Source organism: Lissotriton vulgaris, chromosome 12 (genome assembly GCF_964263255.1).
Source record: "Lissotriton vulgaris chromosome 12, aLisVul1.2, whole genome shotgun sequence".
Classification (NCBI taxonomy): Eukaryota; Metazoa; Chordata; class Amphibia; order Caudata; family Salamandridae; genus Lissotriton; species Lissotriton vulgaris.
In genome coordinates this window covers 71,550,996-71,574,511 of record NC_141700.1, presented here as the reverse complement: position 1 = coordinate 71,574,511, position 23,516 = coordinate 71,550,996, and the positions used below count along the sequence as shown (strand labels likewise).

The 23,516-nt window shown below is 46.6% G+C and overlaps 1 protein-coding gene across 2 annotated transcripts in view; it reads right to left on the bottom strand.

The window, feature by feature from the left end:
• Window positions 1-23,516, bottom strand: part of LOC147673331 (nuclear receptor ROR-beta-like) — a 125,950-nt gene that overhangs the window by 5,512 nt on the left and 96,922 nt on the right. Inside the window, exons 7-9 of one of the 2 annotated variants that reach the window (XM_086947169.1) lie at window positions 20,747-20,854; window positions 15,016-15,126; window positions 13,587-13,699 (exon numbers count right to left, since the gene is read on the bottom strand). In XM_086947169.1, coding sequence (XP_086803295.1) covers window positions 13,587-13,699; window positions 15,016-15,126; window positions 20,747-20,854 — 332 coding nt within the window. The remainder of the gene's footprint in view (window positions 1-13,586; window positions 13,700-15,015; window positions 15,127-20,746; window positions 20,855-23,516) is intronic. The other variant, XM_086947170.1, reaches the window with a different exon arrangement.

The window sequence follows — 23,516 nt, the reverse complement described above, 5'->3', positions numbered from 1 at the left end:
GCTGCGCAGCAGCGTTCGCGCAGGCGAAATCTTTTGAGAACAGTCTGGGGCTTTGTTCCGCCTCTCTGTTCCATTGACTAGCTCCATAAATGGAGGCTAGCCATTGGAACAGAGATGCGTCACTCATTCCCCGAGCAGATTCGTTGGAGTTCCGGCGATTTTTACTCATCCCGCCTATTTGCGTGCGCCATGCGGCGGTTGTTTTTTTTTTTTCGTATCGGCATGTTGGTTTCATTTCCAACGTGTGCTTTGCAGAGGTGGGCTGCGCGATTTCACTTTTCAAGAGTTACTAGTAGGTAAGCGGCATATTTTAATACTTTTTTATCCCGTTCCCGCCACCACTCCCGCTGTCCGTGAGCCCGTTCCCGCCCCCCCTCCCGCTGTCCGTGTGCCCGTCCCTGCCCCCGTCTCCCTCCCGCTGTCCGTGAGCCCGTCCCCCCTCCCGCTGTCCGTGTGCCCGTCCCCCCTCCCGCTGTCCTTGAGCCCATCCCCCCTCCCGCTGTCCTTGAGCCCATCCCCCCTCCCGCTGTCTGTGAGTCCGTCCCCCCTCCCGCTGTCCGTGAGCCCGTCCCCCCTCCCGCTGTCCGTGAGCACGTCCCCCCTCCCGCTGTCCGTGTGCCCGTCCCCCCTCCCGCTGTCCGTGAGCCCGTCCCCCCTCCCGCTGTCCGTGAGCCCGTCCCCCCTTCCAGTTTCGAAATATATATGTTTGTAGTCAAATCAAAATGGTGACTACTTTAAGCTTTCCACAATGGTTTCCCTTCTTCATTATTCTGTCATATTTTACTGAGTTGTAAGCATATCATTATGTCCCAGTGCCGTACGCATATTACTACCTTTCCCTGCATAAATGAATGAACTTGTGATCAAAATACAAGATTCATAACCACTGAAAAATATAACCACACTTGCCAGAGATACCTACAACACTGTTATTGATAGTAATGCAATTACAACTTCATCTGGCCTACTGAGTTATCGATATATCCGTTTTAATATATCAAAATTACTAACACGTTTTCCGTTTTTGAGCACTCTAGGGCTGCATGCCTATTAGACTCATGAATCAGTTAATGAACTGCACAGAAGATTGGCTCAGACATACATTTCCTGATACCAAAGAATTATCAATTAGCAAACAAGTTAGATGATTTATCTCCCTAGATTTGATCAGCCGCCCCTCAGACAATAGAGGTCCTTACGTCTCCAACTGTATTTTTTTAAAAAAAATTTTTTTTAAAACCTTTATTGTAGGAAAGCACACAGCTATTCAGCCTAACATCCCGGAGGCAAGGCAGCAACGTATCAGTACGGTCATAGTGCCACGCGATTCATGGCAGAACAATGCAGGTTGTTTTTTATTTTACACACAGAAACATAAACAAAGCGCCCGAGGGCGCGGAAAAGGCAATGGAAGAGAAAGAGACCATGAGTCGGTAGGAGGCGGCAGAGGCTAGAGAAGTTGTAGAAAGAACTGAGGCAGAATGTAGCAAGAAGCGGGGGGGGGGAAGGAAGAACAGGAGAATCAGAACAAGAGTAACATAGCTGTTGTCAACGTCTATGGCGACAAGCGTTCATCCCGTGGTAGCGGTGCAGGTGGTAGGCACAAATCCCCTCTGTAGGCGTTCCAGGCACCCCATACCTTGTTCCATGTCTGAGGCCGCCCCCTGGCAGTATACACAGTCTTTTCACGCAACATACACCAGTCCATGTTGGCCTTCCATTGTACCACCAGGGGGGCCACGTTAGAACCCCATCTTTGTGCTATGTCCCGTTTAGCGACCATATTGCCCAGTGTAGCCCATCGGGTCTGCGCCGTATCATAGTCATTAGGCTCCCAAACATTGAGGAGGCACCTGCGCGCCTCCGCAGCTAACTCCACTCCAGTCACCTCCCGCATCACTCTATGGACCCTCTCCCAGTAAGGGGCAATAACGGGACACTCCCACAATATATGCAGAAAGGTGGCAGGGGCTCCGCAGCCACGACGGCAAAGGCCATCCGGCGAGAAGCCCATATGCACAAGCCTGGGGCCGGTGACATACACTCGGTGAAGAATTTTAAACTGGACCAGCCTCAGACGTGAGGAAATGGCGACCTCCTTAGGGGAGGACACAGCACTCTGCCAGTCCTCATCGTCCAGTTCCAACCCATCGGCCACCCACTGCTCCCGCAAGCGCTGGAGGAGGTCCACCTGAACGTTTATCAGCTTCTTGTAGGACAGGGAGATGGCGCTATCCGGCATATGCCCGTCCAGCACCCTGTCCTCCAAAGGCGAGCTCTCGGGGATGTCACCCTCCTCCGGTCTGGCGGCGGCTATTGCGTGTTGCAGCTGGGCGTAGCGGAAGAACTCCGTTCCACTCAGTTTATACTCCGCCTGCAGCTGTGGGAAAGTCTTGACCACCCCCCTGGAAAGCATGTCCTCAACCCTCGAGATGCCTATGAGGTCCCACTTCTCAAAGCCCTTGGTGTGCCAAAGCTTGCCCAAAATGTCGGAATCAAAGAGAGGGGTAAATCTCGTCAGTCTGCCCTGCCAGCCCTGTATCTTAGTGACCGTACGCCACGCATGGACCGCCGCCTTGGTCGGGCCCGTGAGGTTCCGATCGAAGGATCTAGAATATAGAGCGCGATAGTAATTGCCTCCATGTAAAAGCCAGCGGTCCATGGCATAGCCAGGGCTGTCCACGGGGCCGTAAAAACCATGATTGATAGCGGTAAGTTGGGAGGCCCAGTAGTATCTCCGCACGTCTGGCAACGCAATGCCCCCGTCATACCATGGCATGGTAAGCTTCCGGACAGCGACACGAGGTCGTCCATCCCAAAGAAGGGCACGCTGCAGGCTCTCAACCTCCCTGAAGTAGCGGGCCGGGACAAGATCCTGAGTGTTCTGCAAGGCATACAGGAACCTGGGCAGGGACATCATTTTAAATAACGCCGCCCGGCCCAGCAACGAGAGAGGGAGCTTACGCCAACTCTCCACATCCCGCCTCAGTCGGTGGAGCGGGGGGAGCAAGTTGTGGTCGTACCTTGCCTTACGGTTGTGGGAAATGTAAATCCCCAAGTACTTAAAGCCCTGTCCCGCCAGTTGTATGTTGCAACCTCTAGGGAGGCGCGGCGTGTCACCCTTGAGGATGTAAAGGGAGGATTTGGCCCAGTTGATAATGAGGCCGGAGTAGCGCCCAAACAGCCTGAGCACATCACACGCCACAATAAGCGACTTGCAAGGGGAGGTGAAGTAGAGCAGGATGTCGTCTGCGTACAGGGAGACCCGGTCCTCAAAACCCGGGGACCAAGAGATCCCATGCAAGTCAGGGTGGGAGCGCAGCATCGCCGCGAGGGGCTCTAGAGCCAGCGCAAACAGGAGCGGAGACAAGGGGCAGCCCTGTCTGGTGCCGCGTTGAAGCGCGAAGGGAGCAGACATTCGACCGTTAACCGTAACAGCAGCCAGGGGGCTGGCATAAAGGAGTTGCACCCAGCCCAGGAAACCCGGTCCAAATCCAAGTTTCGTCAACACTGCCCACAAATAATTCCATTCCAAGGAATCAAAGGCCATTGTGGCGTCAAGAGAGGCCAGCACCGCCGGCTCCGTAATGGCGTGAACTCTGGCCATAACCCCGTGCAAGCGTCGCAGGTTAAGGGCAGTGTTGCGGCGGGGTATAAAACCGGACTGGTCCGGGTGCACCAGGTCACTAATAACCCCAATCAAGCGATTAGCCAACAGCTTGGCCAGGATCTTGGGTTCAGCATTGAGTAAAGAAATGGGGCGGTAGGACCTACAAACATCTCGCGGCTTGCCATCCTTGTGAATAACCACTATAGTGGCCAGTCGCTGGTCCAGGGGGAAGACACCATCCTCACGGGCACGGAGGAACATATCCTTCAGGTGAGGGGAGAGCACGTCCGGCCGGATCTTGTATAGTTCAACCGGTATGCCATTGGGTCCGGTTGCTTTGCCTGCACGCAGTGAGCGGATCGCCAGGGCGATCTCGTCCGCAGTGATGTCCCGGTCAATGTCTACCCTGTCCTCCTCAGAGAGGCAAGGAAGGTCTATCGCCGAGAGAAATTCAGCTGAGTCAGCCTCGGAGCGATCCGAACCAGAGGTATAGACCCCCCGAAAATAGTCAGCAAAAGACTCGGCGATGGCACTCGGGTCAGTAACCACCACTCCGTCCTCGCACAGGATCTCCGGGACCACCCGGCTTGCCATTTCCCGCCTGTCCAGCCAGGCCAGCAATTTGCCCGCCTTGTCACCAACATCATAGATCCGGCCTTGTTGCTCCTTCGCCAGGATCAGGGCTGCGTTCGTGGCGAGATCGTGGTACTCCGATTGTTTCAGAGAGAGTTCATGCAGGAGAGAGGGTTCGGGCTCGGGCCCCAGACGGGACTCGAGATCCAAGACCTCCTCCTCAACTTGCATGAGATCCGCATCACGAGTTCGTTTAGCCGCCGCGATGAGAGACAGGGCTTCACCCCGCAACACCGTTTTGAAGGCCTCCCAAAGAGTGACCGCAGAGCTCACTGAGCCAGTATTTTCCGTAAAATATAGGTCGATGGCCTTGGCCAAAAGCGCTCGTGTGTTATGGTTGCGGAAGTACCAGGGATTTATCGCTGCCGGGCGGCTGGACAAAAGGACACCGAAGTCAAATGAGATCCACAGCGGCGAGTGATCGGAAACGCCCCTCGCCAAAAAACGCGCCTCAGAGACGGCAGGCGATTGCGCCGCCAGGGTGAGGACATAATCCAGGCGGGACAGACTTCCATGGGCACCGGAAAGGAATGAAAACTGACGAAGCGCCGGGTGCAATAGCCGCCAACAATCCACCAGACCCATAGAGTCAAGGAAGGTCGGCAGCCACGTTTGGGAACCCGGGAGGTCTCTCGGTGGCTGACGGTCTAGAGCGCCAGAGCAGACTGAGTTGAAATCACCCCCTAGGATCAACAGGCCCGAAGGCAGGGACAAAATGGCGCCACCAAGGTCCCGAAAGGTGCTAGATTGGAGGCCAGGGGGAACATAAACCGATAGCAGGGCCAGGGAACGTCCCTCCCACCTTCCCGCCACAGCTGCGTAGCGTCCCCTATCATCTAGTAGGGTGACGTCTATCTCAAGAGGAAGGGACGTACGTACAAGAATGCCCGCCCCCCGGGAGCCCGAGGAGAACCCAGAGTGGGCGACCATTTTGTAACCCTTGCGATTCAGGGCCCTACAAGAGTTACCCACTAAGTGCGTTTCCTGCAGTAAAACAATATCAGGCATGTTCCTTTTTATCAGCTGGAGCACCACTCCTCTCTTAACCCGATCACCTAGTCCATTGACATTCCAGCTAAGCACTTTTAATTTCCTACCCCCCATCCCCGAACAGCCCGCCCCACCCGACTCCATCCAACCCAAACGTCCATTGTACAGTAAAACACACAGTCCATTGCCTCAAGGAAGAAAAAAAGATAGAACAAACAATCAACAAAACTCGCAAAATTGCACCCCCCACCCTGCACCCCTGCATGTGACTAAAAAGCCCCCCCAACCAGCAGTGTGCCTGTCGCCCCATAACTACTCTACAAAAAGACACCCAGAGGAGTAAGGAATCTCCGCGAACACCTCCCGCCACCCTCCATGTGCTGACAGGAAAGATAGTACGATACCTAAAAGCAACATTAGATAGCCACCGAGGCCAGCAAGAGAATCAAGTAGTCACCCACTACAGAACCAAGTCTCATAGGTCCGAGCCGCCAGCTGCGCCACCCTCATGGTCCTCCTGTGCTTCTCGGCGCGGTGGTAGAGTGTCCAGCCAGTCACTGACGTTCTCAGCGAAGTCAAAGAACATAGCACGGCCCTCGTATTCTATCCGGAGCTTAGCAGGGAACATCATAGAGTACTTGAGGCCTAGGTCCCGCAGTCGTCTCTTCACCCCAGAATAGCTTCGGCGCTGTCGCTGAACCGTCCTGGTGAAATCTGGGTAAAAATGGACATCGGCGTTTTGAAATTTAAGTGGCCCATGTCGCCTGGAAGCCTGCAGGACAGCATCCCTGTCGCGGAAGTTAAGCAGCCGGGCCACGATGGGTCTAGGTGCCGCGCCAGTCTTCGGCGGGCCACCCGGTACCCGGTGGGCACGCTCCACCGAGAAAAAGTTGCTGAGGCCAGGCGGGGCCAGATGGGTCTTGATCAGTTCTTCAACGAGGAGGTCCGTTGCTGCCTCCTCCGAACCCTCCGGTACGCCGACAATGCGGACGTTCTGCCGCCTGGCCCGGCTTTCGAAATCATCCAGCCGCCTCGCGAAGTGCTCCGCTGTCCTCTGCAGGTTCCGGACCTCCGTTTGCAAGTCCGAAACGTCTTCCGTAAGACTGGCCGTCTTGATGTCCAGATTTTTAACCCTGTCATTGGTTTTGCCCAAGTCGGCTCTGATGAGGGACAGATCAACGGCCATGCCATCCACCTTGTGCGTGAGGACTTCATGTTGTTGCTGCATGTCCGCCCGGAAACTCGTAATGGCTCCCAAAATGTCGGTCAAAGTGGGCTCAGAGCCGTCCGGCGAGCCCGAATGTGGGATGCTCTTGGCAGAGGGACCAGTAACAGGCGGTGTTTTCGGCTGAGTGTAGCGCTCAATCCGATTCTGCTGCTGCTGTTGCGGTTTACTGCGCACTCCTCTGTTAGATGGCTTGTCGAGGTCCCCCTTGCCCGCCATGTTAGATCTCAGAGAACAAAGGGCTATGCCAGGCAAGTCCAAGCCCAGAGACCCAAAGTTATCTCCGGGACGTCAATGGGAAACCGTTCCAGGCGTGCCCCGTCGACCAAATAGCACCGCTGTCCAGTACACTTCTCCGTTGACGAAAGCAGGCTGGCACTCCGCAGATCAGCAAGGCGTAGCAGCGGAGTCCGCAGAGACAATGGCATCAAGCTGGCACGGGGTCCCACTCGACGTAGCTCCGCGTAGGAGACACCGATTTGAATTCTGAAAACGGTGCTCGCCTCAGGTGGCCCTCAGCAACGAGTATCCACCCTCGTGGATCAGGATTACGGGCAGGATAGTTGCGGAGGATCAGAAGGTCCGCGGAGCTCCGAGCTTACGCGGCCATCTTGGTTGCCCGCGAAGCTCCTCCCCTCTCTCCAACTGTATTTGAAGTATTATCCACCTCTCCTGGTCACTGAAACGATCTTGAGGTTAACTATTCATCATTGTTCCTCTGCTGGCACAGATAACCCCAACCTTCATGAAGGACTTGCTCTCACCAGCAAGTACTTTTAGCCAGCAGCTATTAATCACTTGATTTAAGAATCATGGAACCAAAGCTGTGTCTTCAACTAGCAAATTGACATTGATTTGATCTGCACTTCAAATGTAATGTCACCTACATTTGAAAACGTGGATTTGTTACAAATATATCCGTCAAAATAAATTCTTCCTCCAGTGCACATTCTTCAAGTACCAAATCTTTATGTTTATATGTGTGTATTTCACTGCCTCAGTCCCACACGGAAACAAATGTACTCTTTATACAAATCCAAGGGACTACATGCCCTTCATTTCTTCCTTCAATGCACATGGACCACTCCAACCAAGTGGTCCACTGCAGTAGTGAAACGCATTCTCTTAATGAGAAAAAAAAAACACAACAGGAAAATTTTATTACTAACATGTATTTTCATTGTCTTTTGCAGCAAGTGAAATAAACCAATTGCTTCACATCCTAGGATTCCCCTCGAGCCTTTATCACCCTGCACCTATGGGCATTTCAATGGCCTTTATATTTCTGCCACAGAGCCTTCTTGTAATAGGGACTGATTTAATTGCAGGGTCACCTAATTTCTTATAGACCTTCATGTTCACTGTGTTCTGCTACTGGCAATATGTTCTGTATCTTTAAAATGCAAGAAATTCAGATTTAGGGAATGTATATTTTCCTTCCTTTCCACTACGCTCTGGAATTAGTTTCCTCTACGTTTCCGTCAGCAAGCCAAACAGTTGATTTTCTGTGACCAGCTGAAAACTTAAATTTTTTCTTCTGTATTATCTCTTTGTGGCTACTACTGCATCTTCTGTAGAGTTTGCTTTCAATAAAAATGTGTTTTATAATTACATGTTTTTTAAATATATTTCTTTTTATTAAGCAGATACATAGGGCAGTCCATAATACACAATATTAATAATCGTCATTTCATCATTACAAAAGACCATTATTTTGTTTCAACAAAGTGCTAATGTGCCAGAAAAAAGAAAAATAAATACAGATATAATCATTCCGCCATAGTATTCAACAAATGATTCTGTATACTTTCAGTAAAGTGCAACAGTGCTAAGCTTAGCAGCATACTATTTAAAGTGCAACTCGCTGAGTTTGCATCTTGATTTCTTCATGAAACCATCTTATTGAAAAGTAAACCGTTCATACGTTGATATGTTTTTCACCAATACATTGGGCAATCCATAATAGACAACATCTTAATCGTTATTTCATCATCACAATAGGTCGTTAATTTTTCCAACAAAGTGCTGATGTGCCTAGAAAAACATACAAAAATAATCGTACCGCCATTATGTTTAACAAATACTTTGGTATTCTTTCAATAAAGTGCAACTGTGCTAGATTTAGCAACAAACCAGTACTTTTCAAAGTTAATCTCAATGAGTTTCCATCTCGATCTCTTCATGAAACTATCTTATTTAAAAGTAGACCTTTGATAGTGCCATTGTGCCTAAATTATGGACATTTTATATTTTTGTACACTATGTTTCTCCATCGCTAAAAAGAATATCCAGTGCCGTTGTACAAGATCTTACTCTGCTTCATTTTCAATCCCCTCCATAAATTGCCAAGAAGCATTGAATCGTTTGGTACCACTAAACCTTTTTGCATATGCCTCCTCAAACTTCTTAGTTTGACTTATCTTGTTATACTACTCCTGATATGTTGGCACTCTAGTGGTCTTCCAATTCTGCAAGATCAAAGATTTAGCAACCCCTCGCTGTGCTTGCTTCCCTGCCCCCTCGCTGTGCTTGCTCTCCTGAGTGTGTGTGTGGCTTTGGGTGGGTGAGTGTGGCTCTGGGTGGGTGTGTGTGGCTCTGGGTGGGTGGGTGGGCGTGGCTCTGGGTGGGTGTGTGTGGCTCTGGGTGTGTGTGTGTGTCTGTGACTCTGGGTGTGTGTGTGTGGCTCTAGGTGTGGCTCTGTGTGTGGCTCTCTCTGTGTGTGTGGGTCTGTGTGTGTGTGGGTATGTGTGTTTGTGGGTCTGTGTGTGTGTGGGTCTGTGTGTGTGTGGGTCTGTGTGTGTGTGGGGGGGGCTCTGTTGGTGTGTGTGGGTCTGTGTGGCATTTGCCAGAGATTAAACTATTGGCATTGTAAATGACAATGCCATTTATCTGTTTTCAAAACCAACACATAAATACAAATATTGTCATTTACAATGCCAATAGCTCAAACTTTTCAAAAGGTGAAACCATTGCATTGTAAATGCTTGTTCTTTTTTTGGGCGAACAGGTTCCCTACTCGTGAGTGCAAGTGCTGTATTAAGGAACACAGTATCAACAAAGCAGACCAAGCAAGCCTTTAAGATAATTAATAACTGGTTTTATTATACAGCACTTTGTACCACAGTTCGCCCATTTCAAGATACTGTAAGTAAGAGAGTTACTATTACCCAATTTATGACACTCCATTTCATGACCTCTGGAGGATGCACAGATGAATCCAGCTTGCTGGGATTCAAACCCATGACTTCCAGAACACTGCATTTGCTACCAGTGATTATCTCACTGAGCCATCATGAGGCATAGCCTAACAGGCAGTGCTTCGTTGACGAGACGCATTGTTGATTCCCAACACTGAAGGCCATATGAGAAATACATTTTGCTGTGGTTATAGGTTGTACATTTCTCTACAGATTGAGCCTACGTGCACCGGTCAATTACTGGCCTTAGTGCTTGCTCACTGACAGGGTAGCCTTCTGCTTAGTACTCCGAAAATCACAGAAAGCCAGTAATTTGTGAAAGAAAGAATGCCGGTGCCCAAAGCTTTACTAAGAAGCCGGCAGCTGGCACAATTAAACGTCTGCACGCTGAATACAAAGGCTGGTAGTCTTTAATCCACTAATAGACACTCTCTGCCCCTTTTTCGTGTTCCTGCTTTCTCCCTTTGGGGCCATCTTGCCGCCTTTCTCTTCTTCCGTCTTTCTGATCTGTGTATTTTGCACTCCTAAACATCTGATGTGGAAAAATAAGTGCTGGTCCCCAAAACTAAGTGCCGGTGGCCCTCACTGCCCCAAGTTAAGCACTGAAAGCCCATAGTCTATAACTTTAGAAATAATGACTAACAAGTACGCAGTAGTCTGTTTCTGTTAAAATAACCACCCAAAACCTTCCAGTATTAAAAGACAGCATTACTATAAAGTGGCCTACTCCAAAAGCCATGCACATGCTCAAAGCCAGTCTTTTTTGTATGGCAAGAATACAGCTCCTTAATTCCCCAAAGAAATTCACAAGTTAGGGCTACCAAGACATCTATAACACCCTTGCCCGATATAGACTGCTCATGATTTCACACACACGTTAACACACCTGATAACCTTGAAAACCCAATAACTTGTTTGTGAACCTTTAAAAAAATTAGAAGCAATATGGTTGAAATACACAAACGGGAACGCAACTACAAAACACAGAAGCATATATGTCTTAAGATGACGGTTGTGATAATAATCTGCTATAGAGGTTTGTATTTATTTCTCAACATCTCAACATATTTTTTCGGTAAATAAATACTGCTAGAATAGCATGTACAAATAGGTTTGGTGTAAATTTGTTTAGCAGTGTTTATTGTTGCCGAGAGCAAACATACACACAGGACATGGCGATTGGATTTTTTAGTTTGCCCAAAAAACATTTGATGCCCTTAATTAAAGTGAACGAAGAACCAAAGGTGGTGAGCCAACCCAGTGTCAAATTGTGTGCAGATTTGAAAAAGGGTCGAACGCCATTAGCAAAAAGGAAAAGTGAATTTCCTGTAAACCAAGAATATCTACCATTTCCACAGGGCTTATATTGATGACTGCAAGGGAGCCTCCATTATGGTTAAGATATAACATTTTCTTTTTTGAATCATTAATAACTTTTGAGTAGTTCAAACACATCTCCTTCAAAAGCTTTACGCATCGAACTTTAGTCATATAATCCATCCTGTTCCTTTTTGCATGCATTTAAAGCCCACACATCAAGGCCGAAGTAGACAAAATCTGCCATGAAGGCAAAGAATTTACGTGAAGTGGTCCTTTTAAGATATAAAATAAATTGTTTCAATATTTTGGAAGATATGACAAAAACACTCCTTAATCCATACTAGAGTGGGTTTAAGTCTGGCAGCATCCTGATTGGTTTGTGTCACTAAGTGATCTAAATATTTGCTTTATTCAATGTAGCAATTCAAAATGTTCATTCCCCAGTCCATGTTGTAATTAAGGATCTTGAAAGAGCTTCATAGATAAAAAAAAAACACACACACACCCTCTCACTCTGCCTCGCCTTCTTGGAGGGAGGAAAACAATCTAGAGGGATGAACCATTCTTCAAAATCAGTCTTGACCCGCTCCAATGGGAACAGTTCAGCCCACACTTTCAGGCCAGGTCCTCCCTGTCGAGTTTTCTTTCTCCTGCTGATCATGCCTATAAGAAATGTCTCTCTGGTCATTTGAAGCCTCTCTTTCACATCTTAGATCCCGAGACGAGAAAATGTGATTTACTTACTCAGCTAACAAGTTTATGTTCTTTTTAAAACTACAGGTCGACAAATTTATTTCTCATTATCTCAGACTCCGGAACCTGTTCATTTCACTTAGTTAACAAGTCATGAGAGTTCCACTAGACCTCTGTGTAAAATCCTATAAATTTGTGCTTTGCCATTTTTTACTAAGTTCACTTCTTTACTGCGTTATTGTGGACCACCTGGTAGATAAGAATCTATGATTCACAGATACATTATTTTTCTTTTATTAATAAACCATAAAGCATAATAAACCATTGACACTAAGTCAATATTTCAAACGAGATACAGGGGCATACAACTGCCCATGTAATTTAGGAATATTATAAATATATAAAGATAGAAATAGGGGATACACAATAGGTAACTGTGCAATATGGTCCAATATTACATCCAGGGGTTTTGGTGCTAACATAAATTATGAGGCCTAAGCTTACAAGAACCTGTGAGGTCAACACAGGACAATATTATCTGTTATGTCTTTTTTTATATTACCTGGTGATTTTGCTGTAGTTCAGTTGAAAAAGTTGTTCTCTTCAAAGTGCAGCTAATGGACTTTAATTCGAATTAGAATGTTTAAGTTTGGTTTACCTTTCATGAATAAACTGTTGATAGAGTAATAAACAATTGTGAGGGCCAGAGATTTATGCAATTCTGTGGATGCAATATTTCCTGTAACATTAAGGATTTATTGCATTTTCCACATCATTTTCAGATTTTAACAATGTTGTTTCTAGCTGGAATGATTCAAAATGCTACTGTCAGAAAATGTGCAGCACAACGCAGCTTAATTGACTTTCCTTGACACATGCTTTAGAGAACACTTTGCTGTTTAATTTTGTCTTACGTTGCTGTGCAATTCTAGGTCTTACAATGACAAACCTCTGCAGAGTGGTTTGAGGGCTGTCATTATCATAATGAAAAACCTTATTTCACAGGGAACCACAGTTTTTATACCACTGCAAAAAGAGGATATCCATCTATCTATCTATCCATCTATCCATCTATCAATCAATCTATCCATCTATCTATCAATCTCTACACATGCACACAATCGAATGGTTCACAGATAGGAGGACAATACAGGCACACTCACAAAGTACTATTACACCAAAGTGTGACTTCTTAGCAGGTGGACGCTTATCTTGTGTTTCGGCCACCGAAATGTGTATGTGAGCGTCCGGCCGCTAAGAAATCACGCTTTGGTGTAATCGTACTTGGTGAGTGAACTTTTATTGTCTTTATATCTTGGAACCTTTGGACTGCATATTGGGTGCGAGTGTGATGGAGAATCTCAATCAGGCAGCACCTCCTTCATCAGAAAGTCGGCCATGCAGCTGTCTGTATATGTCCATTTGCAAAGCAGGAGTGTGATGAATGTCTAGGCTTACAGAGTGAGGATGCATGACACACACCCAACATCTTCTTACTAACCCTAGTGCCATGACCTCTGAAGGACCTCAACATTCTTCGTCTTTTGCAAAGCTGCTAATTGTACGGCATATATAGATGATGCTGCGAAAGAGGACATCATTGTGGAAACTCATCTGGTACACAATGGACACAAAATTAAAGGACTTCTTAGTCTTAATCTAACAATCTGACATTGTAAGTCAGCTAACAGGTTAAATTCAACTGATTTAACCAACCCCTTGTGTTCCTTTGATGTCTGAATCATAATTGCAAATTCTATTTCAGTCCCTTCAGAAAGGCAAGGAGGATGCTGAAGTGTGTAGTACGCTTCAAAGAATGTGGTGAGGAGGCCTTTCACTAAACGCAAGAGACCTGAATTTGCCAACTTCTCCCTTATGTATGTTTTAAAATTCTGGGCCTGTCTGTGGTGTGCTGTACCTTCGAAAGTGTGTCGTCGCTGCCGTGCTTTTTCTGGATCTCCTGCTGCAGGGCTACATACACCCGGTCTTGGAGCTTCTGTACCTTTTTGGGATCCGTCAGCCAAGGCCGATCTAGGAAAAGAAGAAAAAAGGTAATGCAATTCACCACTTTGATTAATCAGCATTGCACTATTCTTTGTACAAATGGACACCTCTCTACAGTGCAGCTATTAGAGTCTCAAAGAATTAAAGATCCGGCACTACAGGCCATGACGGTATTTCCGAACAAAGGAACCTACTCCTTTGCAGCATGTTCAAGTACAAAGGATCAAATAATCTCTGGGATCAATGCACTGATTCCAGGCACTTACTAGGATTAATAATCAGTTTCAGAAAAAGCCCCAGTCAGGGAAAACAGATTCTGCAACATTAGCTTTCTGTGATTGACAAGACTGTAGCTGAAACCTGCCCTTTTTAGCTAACTAGACTGAAAAAAAGAGTGGCAGCAGTATTCTGCTCGGGTCGCCGATTAGGGCCAATGCAAACCACAACACTGCCCACCAAATTGTTCTATCACCTACTAAGATCTTTGCAATAATGATAGGCTATATAGAGTATTTCCAGTCTATATGTTACTAGCCTCGTGTGCATCCATGATGGGAATTGGAGGCCAGAAGAGCAGGAGCAGCTGCAAACTCCACCACCCTAGCCTTCCACTATCCTGCAAGTTCAACAGGGCACCCTGGTCTTGCATCCCCGGACGAGGCTTTCCTGCGACCATCACTGTTTGACTGCACCCAGTTCCCACACTCTCCTTCTCGAAACTACTGCCCCACAGTAGTGTGAAGGAGTCAAGGACAAGACATCTGATCGGGGAGCTCCACTTGCAACAAAATTTGGCAACGATGTAGCTCTCAACAAGTAATAAATTATTAGTTGAGTTGTGGCATCAAAATGCCTGTTACCGGAGCAAGACGATATTGGGAATTAAGGTTCTGGAGCAGAAGTTTGTCTGATGTGTAAGCCATGAAAATGAGCGCTAGCTTTCCAGCTCTGTTGAACTGCTTCATGGATATGAGCAGTCATTAGCAGAAGAGAAGCCTTCATGGTAGCATGTTTATTTGTTGCTGAGGCATAGTTCATTAGACTAAAAGAATGAGTTGCTCTGCGTTTAACATCATAAGTGCAGGAGCTGCGAGTAACAAGCTGGTGGCTCATACGATAATGTGGTAGCTCCAACTACCATTGCAGGTGAGGTCAGGAAGTGCGAGAAAAGTACCAGAGCTTATAAAAGGTGATGGGAGAATCCTTCAACCAGAAAGGTTAAGAAGGGAACAAAGAATGAAACCAGTACTGGGGACTGAGGGTACACCAAAGTCAATCATAAAACTACGTGAGCAGGGTGGATACCAGGGCAGACCTTACCTCCGACAGCCATGAAATCTTACCTGGAGATAGGAGGACAGTGGCTGTGAACAGCGCAATCTCCTCATCGGACAACTGGAGCCGGCACATGTTCCTCCCCAGTTCAAAGATAGTGTTGACCAGATCATCGCATCCTGCATGACAGAGGAGACAAGGGGTTGCATCAGCATGTGGGAAACAGACACAATTTAGCTCATGTGTGGGGTTCCCAGTCAAATCCTCCACCCTGTTCCCGGATGCGCACACCCATGGACAGATATGGATCAGTTACCAGTGATCCTTTTAATCTTCGAAGCAGCTATTCATTTGGGATGCCTAGGTACAAATGTGTACTGTGGTAAGTGTGCCGAGGACCCAAAATCTCAGTAACAGAACCCTGGGAAGAAATTTAAAAGTTTTGCAATCTTTGGAATGATTGGATTTCAGATGTGCGTAATTTTTCTGAGTACCTCAGGCCCGGAGCACGGCTCATTCATAATTTTTAAGAAGATAATCTGAATTTACATATCAAGGGTCCTGAGGCCATCATGTTGTTACCAGTAAGCTATCAGGACCTACATGAGCAGTACTGACACCTAGGGGTACTGTAATGTGATCCATCACAGAATGCGCTACATGTCTCTGGCACATTATTCTGTGTTGCACTGATCTCTATATTATAGGAGAAGTGGGCACATGCCTTTGCCAGTGAATGACAGCCTGCAAACAGGCCTGTTATGAGGCTCTGTTCATCTAAAACGAATGCAGTATGTCAATGCGGGTGCCAAAGCCAAGGGAATTAGTGTAGAACTCAGAAAAAAAACTGAAGAATATCTTTAATGGATGGTCTTGAAACAGCAGTATCTACAACAGTATTGGTCTGCAAGGAGCCTAAAGGGATTGCTCCAGGGGTAGAGAGCCATTTGTCTTTGAGTACATGGATCAAAACAAACCCTAGCTAGCAGTGGCCAAAACTTACAAAACAAAATCCATTTCTACAATGGGCCTTTTAAGACAAAGATGTGGAGTGCCATTCACAGTAACATGCCAACCTTGTGAGGTTACATGTGTAGAGTCTTTGGGGCCTGATATAGAGTTTGGAGTAACCGTACTCTGAATTTAGAGTGATCTGCTGGCCCAGCGGACATCTCTTTTCATTGGCAGGAACCGAAGTCACAGCAATTCAAAACACAAGCACAGGTGCACCACATATAAATTTTGAAACGGAAAGAACAATTTATATAGTCCATATCTAATAAATGTGTTTGGCAAACTTTCTCTTTTTATTCCATTTCCAGTAGATTAAAAACAAAGTCAAAATTTATAACTTTTCACACGGTACAGCCGACGCGTTTCGTCCTAGTGCAGGACTTCTTCAGGGCACTAAATATTAAGTGGATCAATCTCATCCAGAGGCTATTGAGTAGCAGGCTTTGTTGCTTGAAAATCGTTCCCTGTCAAATGTTATATAGTATCAAATGTATAAACCGTCTCTATCAAGACCATGGAAAGGTGAAAGGATGTGTCACTGATAGCTAGAAGGAGGATCCCAACATTCGGATGTCGATCACCGCAGTAATATATTACACATGAGCTCACCCAACAGCGAAGAAAGTTCTTCCTCGTATTGTCGCTGCCACCACCACCCTTAGTATTTTGACTACAACAGCCTAATTTCGGCTGCTGGTCTTTCATTCACTCAATATAATATTTACTTGACGAGACAGAATTTGGGACGTTTTCTCCTCCTTGTCGTGGCCATGGGTAATCCCGTAGGCTGATATAATTCAGGCTCATATTAGCCTGGTGTTGCTGCCTGTCCATCCTATGTGCTTTTTTGCATACTCTTGGTGTATTTGCTCTAGTACTAGGAATTTGTACTATTGGATGCTATCTAACAATAAATCGTAAATTTTGGATGGGCGCCCATGTGTAATACATTACTACGGTGATCGACATCCGAATGTTGGGATCCTCCTACTAGCTATCAGTGGCACATCCTTTCATCTTTCCATGGTCTTGATGCAGACGGTTTATACATTTGACACTATATAACATTTGACGGGGAAAGATTTACAAGCAATTAAGCCTGCTACTCACTAGCCTCTGGATGAGATTGATCCATTTAATATCTAGTGCTCTGAAGAAGTCCTGCACTAGAACGAAACGCGTCGGCTGTACTAAGTTATAATTTTTTATTTTTTTTTATTTTTGGAAACCTTTATTGTGCAACAAAAGCGTACAGGTACGGGCCCACAACCATTCAGGCCGGCCGCGAAATCAAGTGATAGCACAATAGGCAAAATCAAAACAGCTCAGCAGTCCCCGAGACGAGGAGCAGCAATTATCTGAAACATCACATACTGGAAAAGGGGAGGACCACTGAGTACAGGATAAATGAGGTTAATTTTTAAAGTTATAGGTAAGAAGGATCAGACGCAGTCACTTCATCGAGAACACATGGCGGGCAATGATCCCAGCGGATTAGCAACAAACTAAGCATTGATTAGAGGATCATCAGAAGAACTTGAAGATAATAACAAACAGTACAATACACACTGGTCAGTACTCGCCCCATGATCGTGGAACATCTTGACTAACGTTAGTGGAGAGACAAACAGCAGACACAGTAAGCAGCGCTACACCTAACCACCAAACTGACCCAAAGGAAAAAGGAAAGAGTAAGAAGAGTCAAGAAAGAAAGGAGAAAAATAAGGCCCATAGAACCAAGACGAAACAAAAGACCCACCCCCAAACCCCCCACCCAGCACGCATGCAGAGGCTACGGCCTACCCCCCCTAGCAGTGTGCCTGTCGCCCAAAAACCGAGTCCCGAAATATAGACTCAGAGAAGAGAAAAAGGAAAGGAAAAAGAAGACATAAAAAACAGTGGAGGAGGAAGACCATCAAGAATATAATCTCGGCCGCCCACCCCCGGACTCCGCCACCGATATGACACCAACAGTCAATTCAAGCAATGTCCCGCTTATCCCACTTAGTCCCAGCAATACAAGCAGCAGCAATCCAGGAAACGACCTTAACCTTGCCCCCTGCGATCAAGTTGGTCAATGGAGTCCAATAGTCCAGCCGACGACACGGATGATAGGGGCGCCCGGGAAGGCCAACACAGAATGAGGGGTCGTCCACCAAAGTCCACGAAAACCATTGCTGCATGTCCGAGAGTGGCACAAAGAATATCAAAACAAAGCAACAATCCATCGGAAGCAGCAGGCCAGAGCAAGAACACCAGCTCCTGGAAGGGTTGAAGAGTCACGCCACCAGGACACAAAGAAGATGGCAAACATGGCGTCCAATGACGATGCACCAACCATTGCGTGGAACCATGAACACCAGACATCTTACGATCCACTGCGGTCATCACTTCAGCTGAATCATGAGCGCGATCAGCCAACGCCTCCATATGTACCTGGGTAGGCAGTTTACTGTGGTCTGAAGTAGAGTGTGGCGTAATGTGCAGCACTTGGGGGCATTCACGGCCACCAGGAGAAATAACGTCGAGCCTGCTTCCCAGATCTCGGGCATTGTCGCGAAAAGCAGTTCTTATAGCCTCCAAAGCGCCCAGGACATCGCGGATTCCCAGCGGTGTCTCAGGAAAAGAGGATACAGCAGTGTCCGTCACCCAGGGCTCACGGACGTTTAGCAGTTCTGGACGCAGGTCGCCATTTTCACCCACCGACCACGAACCACTCCGATGAACCGGGAAGCACCGCTGGGCCGGAGACGTAGGGGCAACTGATCGCATTGCAGCACCAGCTGAATTGATTCCAGCGAGCATACGGACCCCCAATCGCGATCTGAGGACTCCAATGCCGGGCACCCAATGTGCGATGCAGAAAATGGCGACCGTCACAAAACAGGAGCAACAAAGAAACTGTCCGGGCCACTTCCAAGCCGGGAGGGATACAGTGTATTCTCCCCGGGCACAATGTATCCAAGCACGCAAAATCGCTGAGCGGGATGAAGCGCTGCAGCGAGAGGCACAGCGCGACAGTCTCCCGCCGGTCGATCGAGTCTGCCTCTTCTGCTGTGGCCGCTGTTGTTGTGGCCGCGTCCGGCCGTCCCCACAGACAAAGACTCGGCGTCTTCCCCACGAAGAGCCGGGAAAGAAGAAAGGACGCCTCGCCGCCGCTACCGGTCGGAATGAGACGGGGAACACACCATTGTGTTCAGGATTGTTTCCCCCGTTCACTCGCTGGGTTGAAATGCAGGATGGAGGACAGGATAGTGAGGTAAAACGCGAAGGTCGGCGGAGCCGAGGGTCTAGGCGGCCATCGCGGCTGCAGGCTAGGCTCCTCCTCCTTGAAGTTATACATTTTTACTTTGTTTTTAATCTACTGGGAATGGAATAAAAAGAGAAAGTTTGAATAACACCTTATTGGATATGGACTATATAATTGCTCTTTCTGTTTCAAAATTGATGTGTGGTGCACCTGTGCTTGTGTTTTGAACTGTTGGGTTCCCATGGGAACTAGCACTGTAACGGTGGGTGCGCTTCAGTGTGCACACAGACCCCAGTAAGTATAGAGGGGCTAACACTGGTAGAGGGATAGCAGGTTAGGTGCTGTTAGTTAGAAGGCTCCACTGTCAGGCTTGCCTGTCACAGCAATTCCTGTCAATGAGTTAAAAGTTTCACTGACAGCTCCATCAAAAATGGGACCCATAAGTCAAACTTTTAGCATATTTTAAAGTCTTCAACAACGAATCCGAAAATGGGATTTTGTGTTTGAGGAAAAACAAAACTAATGGCCCACACCATGGGAATTTTCTCTGATGGTGTGCGAGTAATTTAAATGTTTCTACTGTCCTTTACCTCCAAGACTTTCACGGCTAAGAGACAGATAGTAAAAACTGCCCATTTGAACACCCACTCTAAATTAGGCAGGAAGTGTAATGGTCAAATCTCTGACACCTGAGTAGGTCAGCAGGGGCTCTGCGAAGGCCATCATTCATATCCACCTGGCTGCATATCAGGCGGGCGGACCTACAGTCTGGTGGACAGAGTACTCTGCTGCCTCTCCGACAAACTCTACATCTGCCCCATAGTCCTACAATGACCGGCTAATGAGCACCAAAGTTAACTTTTCCATAAAGGCTACTTAAAATGTCCAGGGATTAAACAAAGCACCGAGGAAGGGCAGTATGTTTTGTGCATAACGTGTGGGGTTAGTATAAAGAGGGAGCTAAACCCGACACATCTAGTGCTGTATTATTTTGGGAAGATAGCCTCATTGGACTGAATACTAGGAAATAAAGTGGACCTTCAAGGAAGGCAAAGATAAAAGGCAAGAGAACAGACGGGCTAAGGAAAAGGAGGTAGATACACTGCACTGTAAGCATGGATAGCATTCATCATCTCTACATCTCTGGATCACCGGGAACGAGGCACGGCACTGGCCAGTGTTTATGACCAGCTACTGTGTCAGTTCTGTTCCATCATCCTATAACCACCATACTGGCCACAGGTGCCACATGCATTGGTGCAGTAGAACTTCAGGTCCCACATGAACAGAGCAACTTGGCAGCCATCCAGCCACAGTTCAGTTGGCTGCAAGACCCTATGCTTGCTTTTGAATACGTTGTATGGCAGGACACAAACAAATAAGACATGGATTTTAGAGCTATGAGCAAAGACACAGACCCCCATAATCTTTTAACCAATGGTTCCAGCTGCCATCTGACATCCGCCACAGTAAGACAGAGAGGTCTCCAGAGGATGAAAGTGTTTGCAATTTGTACAAAAAGGAACAAATCTTACCCAATGATTTGAACATCTGCATACTTCCGAACTTCCCTTCAAAGAGGACAGTGTTATTTATAGGGTTGAATGCTCGGACCATCCGGATGAGAAGGACCTCCAGGCACCCTAATGCAGAGAGACAGACAGACGGCAGAGGAGGCGAGGGGGGAGCGGGGAGGGAGAGGGCCCGATCAGTGGTTCCGTCATCCCAGGAAAAGAGCAAATTAGGTTTAAATGTCGGGTAGCAGAAATGTGAATACCCAAAAAGCCCACCGCCCCACATAAAAATGAATAAATTAATATGCAAAGGATAAAGCGTCCCGGTTTGTGGTTTGAACATTGGCAGCGATATTTCACAGAGAGAAATATAACCGACGTGAGGCAAATCCAACCAAAGACATATCGAAATCAAATCACAAGAAAGCAAAATGAGTTCACAATGAGAGGAAGAGGAGGGGAAAAAGTGACAAGAAGAGAGGAGGAAGAAAGGTAATCTTGGTTAGAACTCAGAAAGCAACACATACACTGTAAGCAGTTATTTCAAGTACACAGAATAGTCTGAAACGTTCTACGCGCATCCCTGTCAGCCTACCACCTGTCCATGGATTTCTGGCCATCAACCATCCAGATATAGGTATCCTGATCCCCTATGCTGCAACATTTGCTCCAGGGCCTCTGTAAATCGAGGAGGAGGCAAGTATATCTTCAATTCTGGCGCAGAGTAAGCCTGGTTGATTCAGTGGAGGATTTCACAGGGCGGGATGGAGGGAGGGAGAGAGAGAGAGAGAGAGAGAGAGAGAGAGAGAGAGAGAGAGAGAGAGAGAGAGAGAGAGAGAAAGAGAGAACGAGTAAGTGTGAGAGAGAGAGTGAGAACAAGAGTGAGAGAGAGGGTGGGAGAGAGATACTATTTTACAACCCTTTGGAGTTTGGTAGGTAATTTGAGATGTTTCACTGTCCCCAATTGACCAGAAACATCTAGTATTGTGTTCTGGTACAGACTAGCTCACTGGGTTTTGCAGTCAGTGGAAACTGCACTATTACCCCCTTCGATGCTGATGACGAGCTCAGCTCGTCATCAGCTACGGCGCTCGTATGCTGATGACGAGCTGAGCTCGCCATGTAACGCGGGTTTTCGAAAAACCCAGCACACAGCGGGAAAACCACTAGCGCGCAAGGGGTTAAAGATCGGATGCAGAGTTTAATGGAGCAATAGTACGGGTATGTTCAACGAGTCCCTTAAAGTCTGGGAAGATGCAGGGACATCCGTCTGAGGCAGTGGTGCCCCTGCAGTGGTACAGACCAGGTCACTCAGTCTCTTAAGAGTCCTGGAAGATGCTATGCTAACAATCTGAGGCAGTGGTACAGCCCAGTTTTTTTTTTTACCATAGGGACATTTCAGTCACGAGAGCAGAGATCTCTATATGGGAAAACATGGGGGAAATTAACGTTTATAAAGTTCGAAAAATGTGTGCAATATTTTTATGTTAAATATTATTGCAAGTGTTATATATTTATTTTAAACATAGAGCAGATATAAAAAATGGGAAATATTTTTAATTAACATTTATTTAACGATTTATTAACAAAATGAACCTGAACTTTACAGAGAAATATACATATAATATGTATTAATAATTATTAAAAGTGATGTATGGAATTCATTAAAACAAAAAAGTATTACAAATTTATATTGCATTAATTTTAAATTCAAAAAAGGTTATTACTACGTAAAAATAAAAACATGTTTTAGTTTTGGATTTTTTTTACATTAAATTATATTTATTTGCACTTTAAGCATTTTGAATCATTTAATTTACTTGACCATTATTTTGTATGGGGTTTTATTTTAAGCCTCTACAGCTATTGTTTCTGTGGGAGAGTGTTGCAGTATCAGTGATTGGCATGGTGAGGTTCTGGACTTATTACTGCTTTTTTGGCAGTCGTAACTTTCCACAAGTTAATTTACGCCATTTAATGGGTGGAGACACGCAAGTCTACACTTTTCAGTAACTTGCAATTTTTGGAATCGCCCAGACCAGAAAAGTTGCTCAAATGTGTAAGAGTAAGTGTATTGCTAGTAAATCTGCATGTGTAAATTACCATTGTAAATAGGCCCGCAACGGAGTGTGGAAAGATGTTGTGCTACCTATCTGAGGTAGTGGTACCTTCGAGGTGGTACAGATAAGATCACTCAATCCCTTAAGTGTGTGGGAAGATGCTGCGCTAACAATCCGAGGCAATGGTTCCTCTGTTGTGGATCAATCGCTTCGACAATGTGGAGGCGGTCCTTCACACACTCTTCGCCCTGGGAGCCTTACTAAGGCTTAGAGAATCAATTCTTTAATGGATGTGGATGCTACTAAGTCCAAACTCTGCTAGAGAGTATGTTTATTCAGTGAGCCAGGCCCTCTCACTCAATTACACCGAAGCTGTGGTGCCAAGTGTTGGGCACTGGGGGTGTCTGTTCTCTAATAGTGGGCTCCGTTTCCAATAACCCTTGAATGCTACTTTGCAGACAGTCAGGGGGAGGAGTGCCCTGGCAGAGATACAGCCAAATACACAGCAGCTGTGGTACTCAAGCTACATCACAGCAAATGCCATACCCCTTTACCCATCAGTCTATGGAGGTTGGTTTTCTAAGAAGGGGTAACGGTACAGTGGTACCCCAGGGGCCATGTTCCAACACTGGACCATTAGAGCAGACGCCAGGCTAGAATTTTAGGATAGTCATACGACACACATTTACTCGCAATTCATTTAAATGTTCATCATTTATTTAGTCATTTGA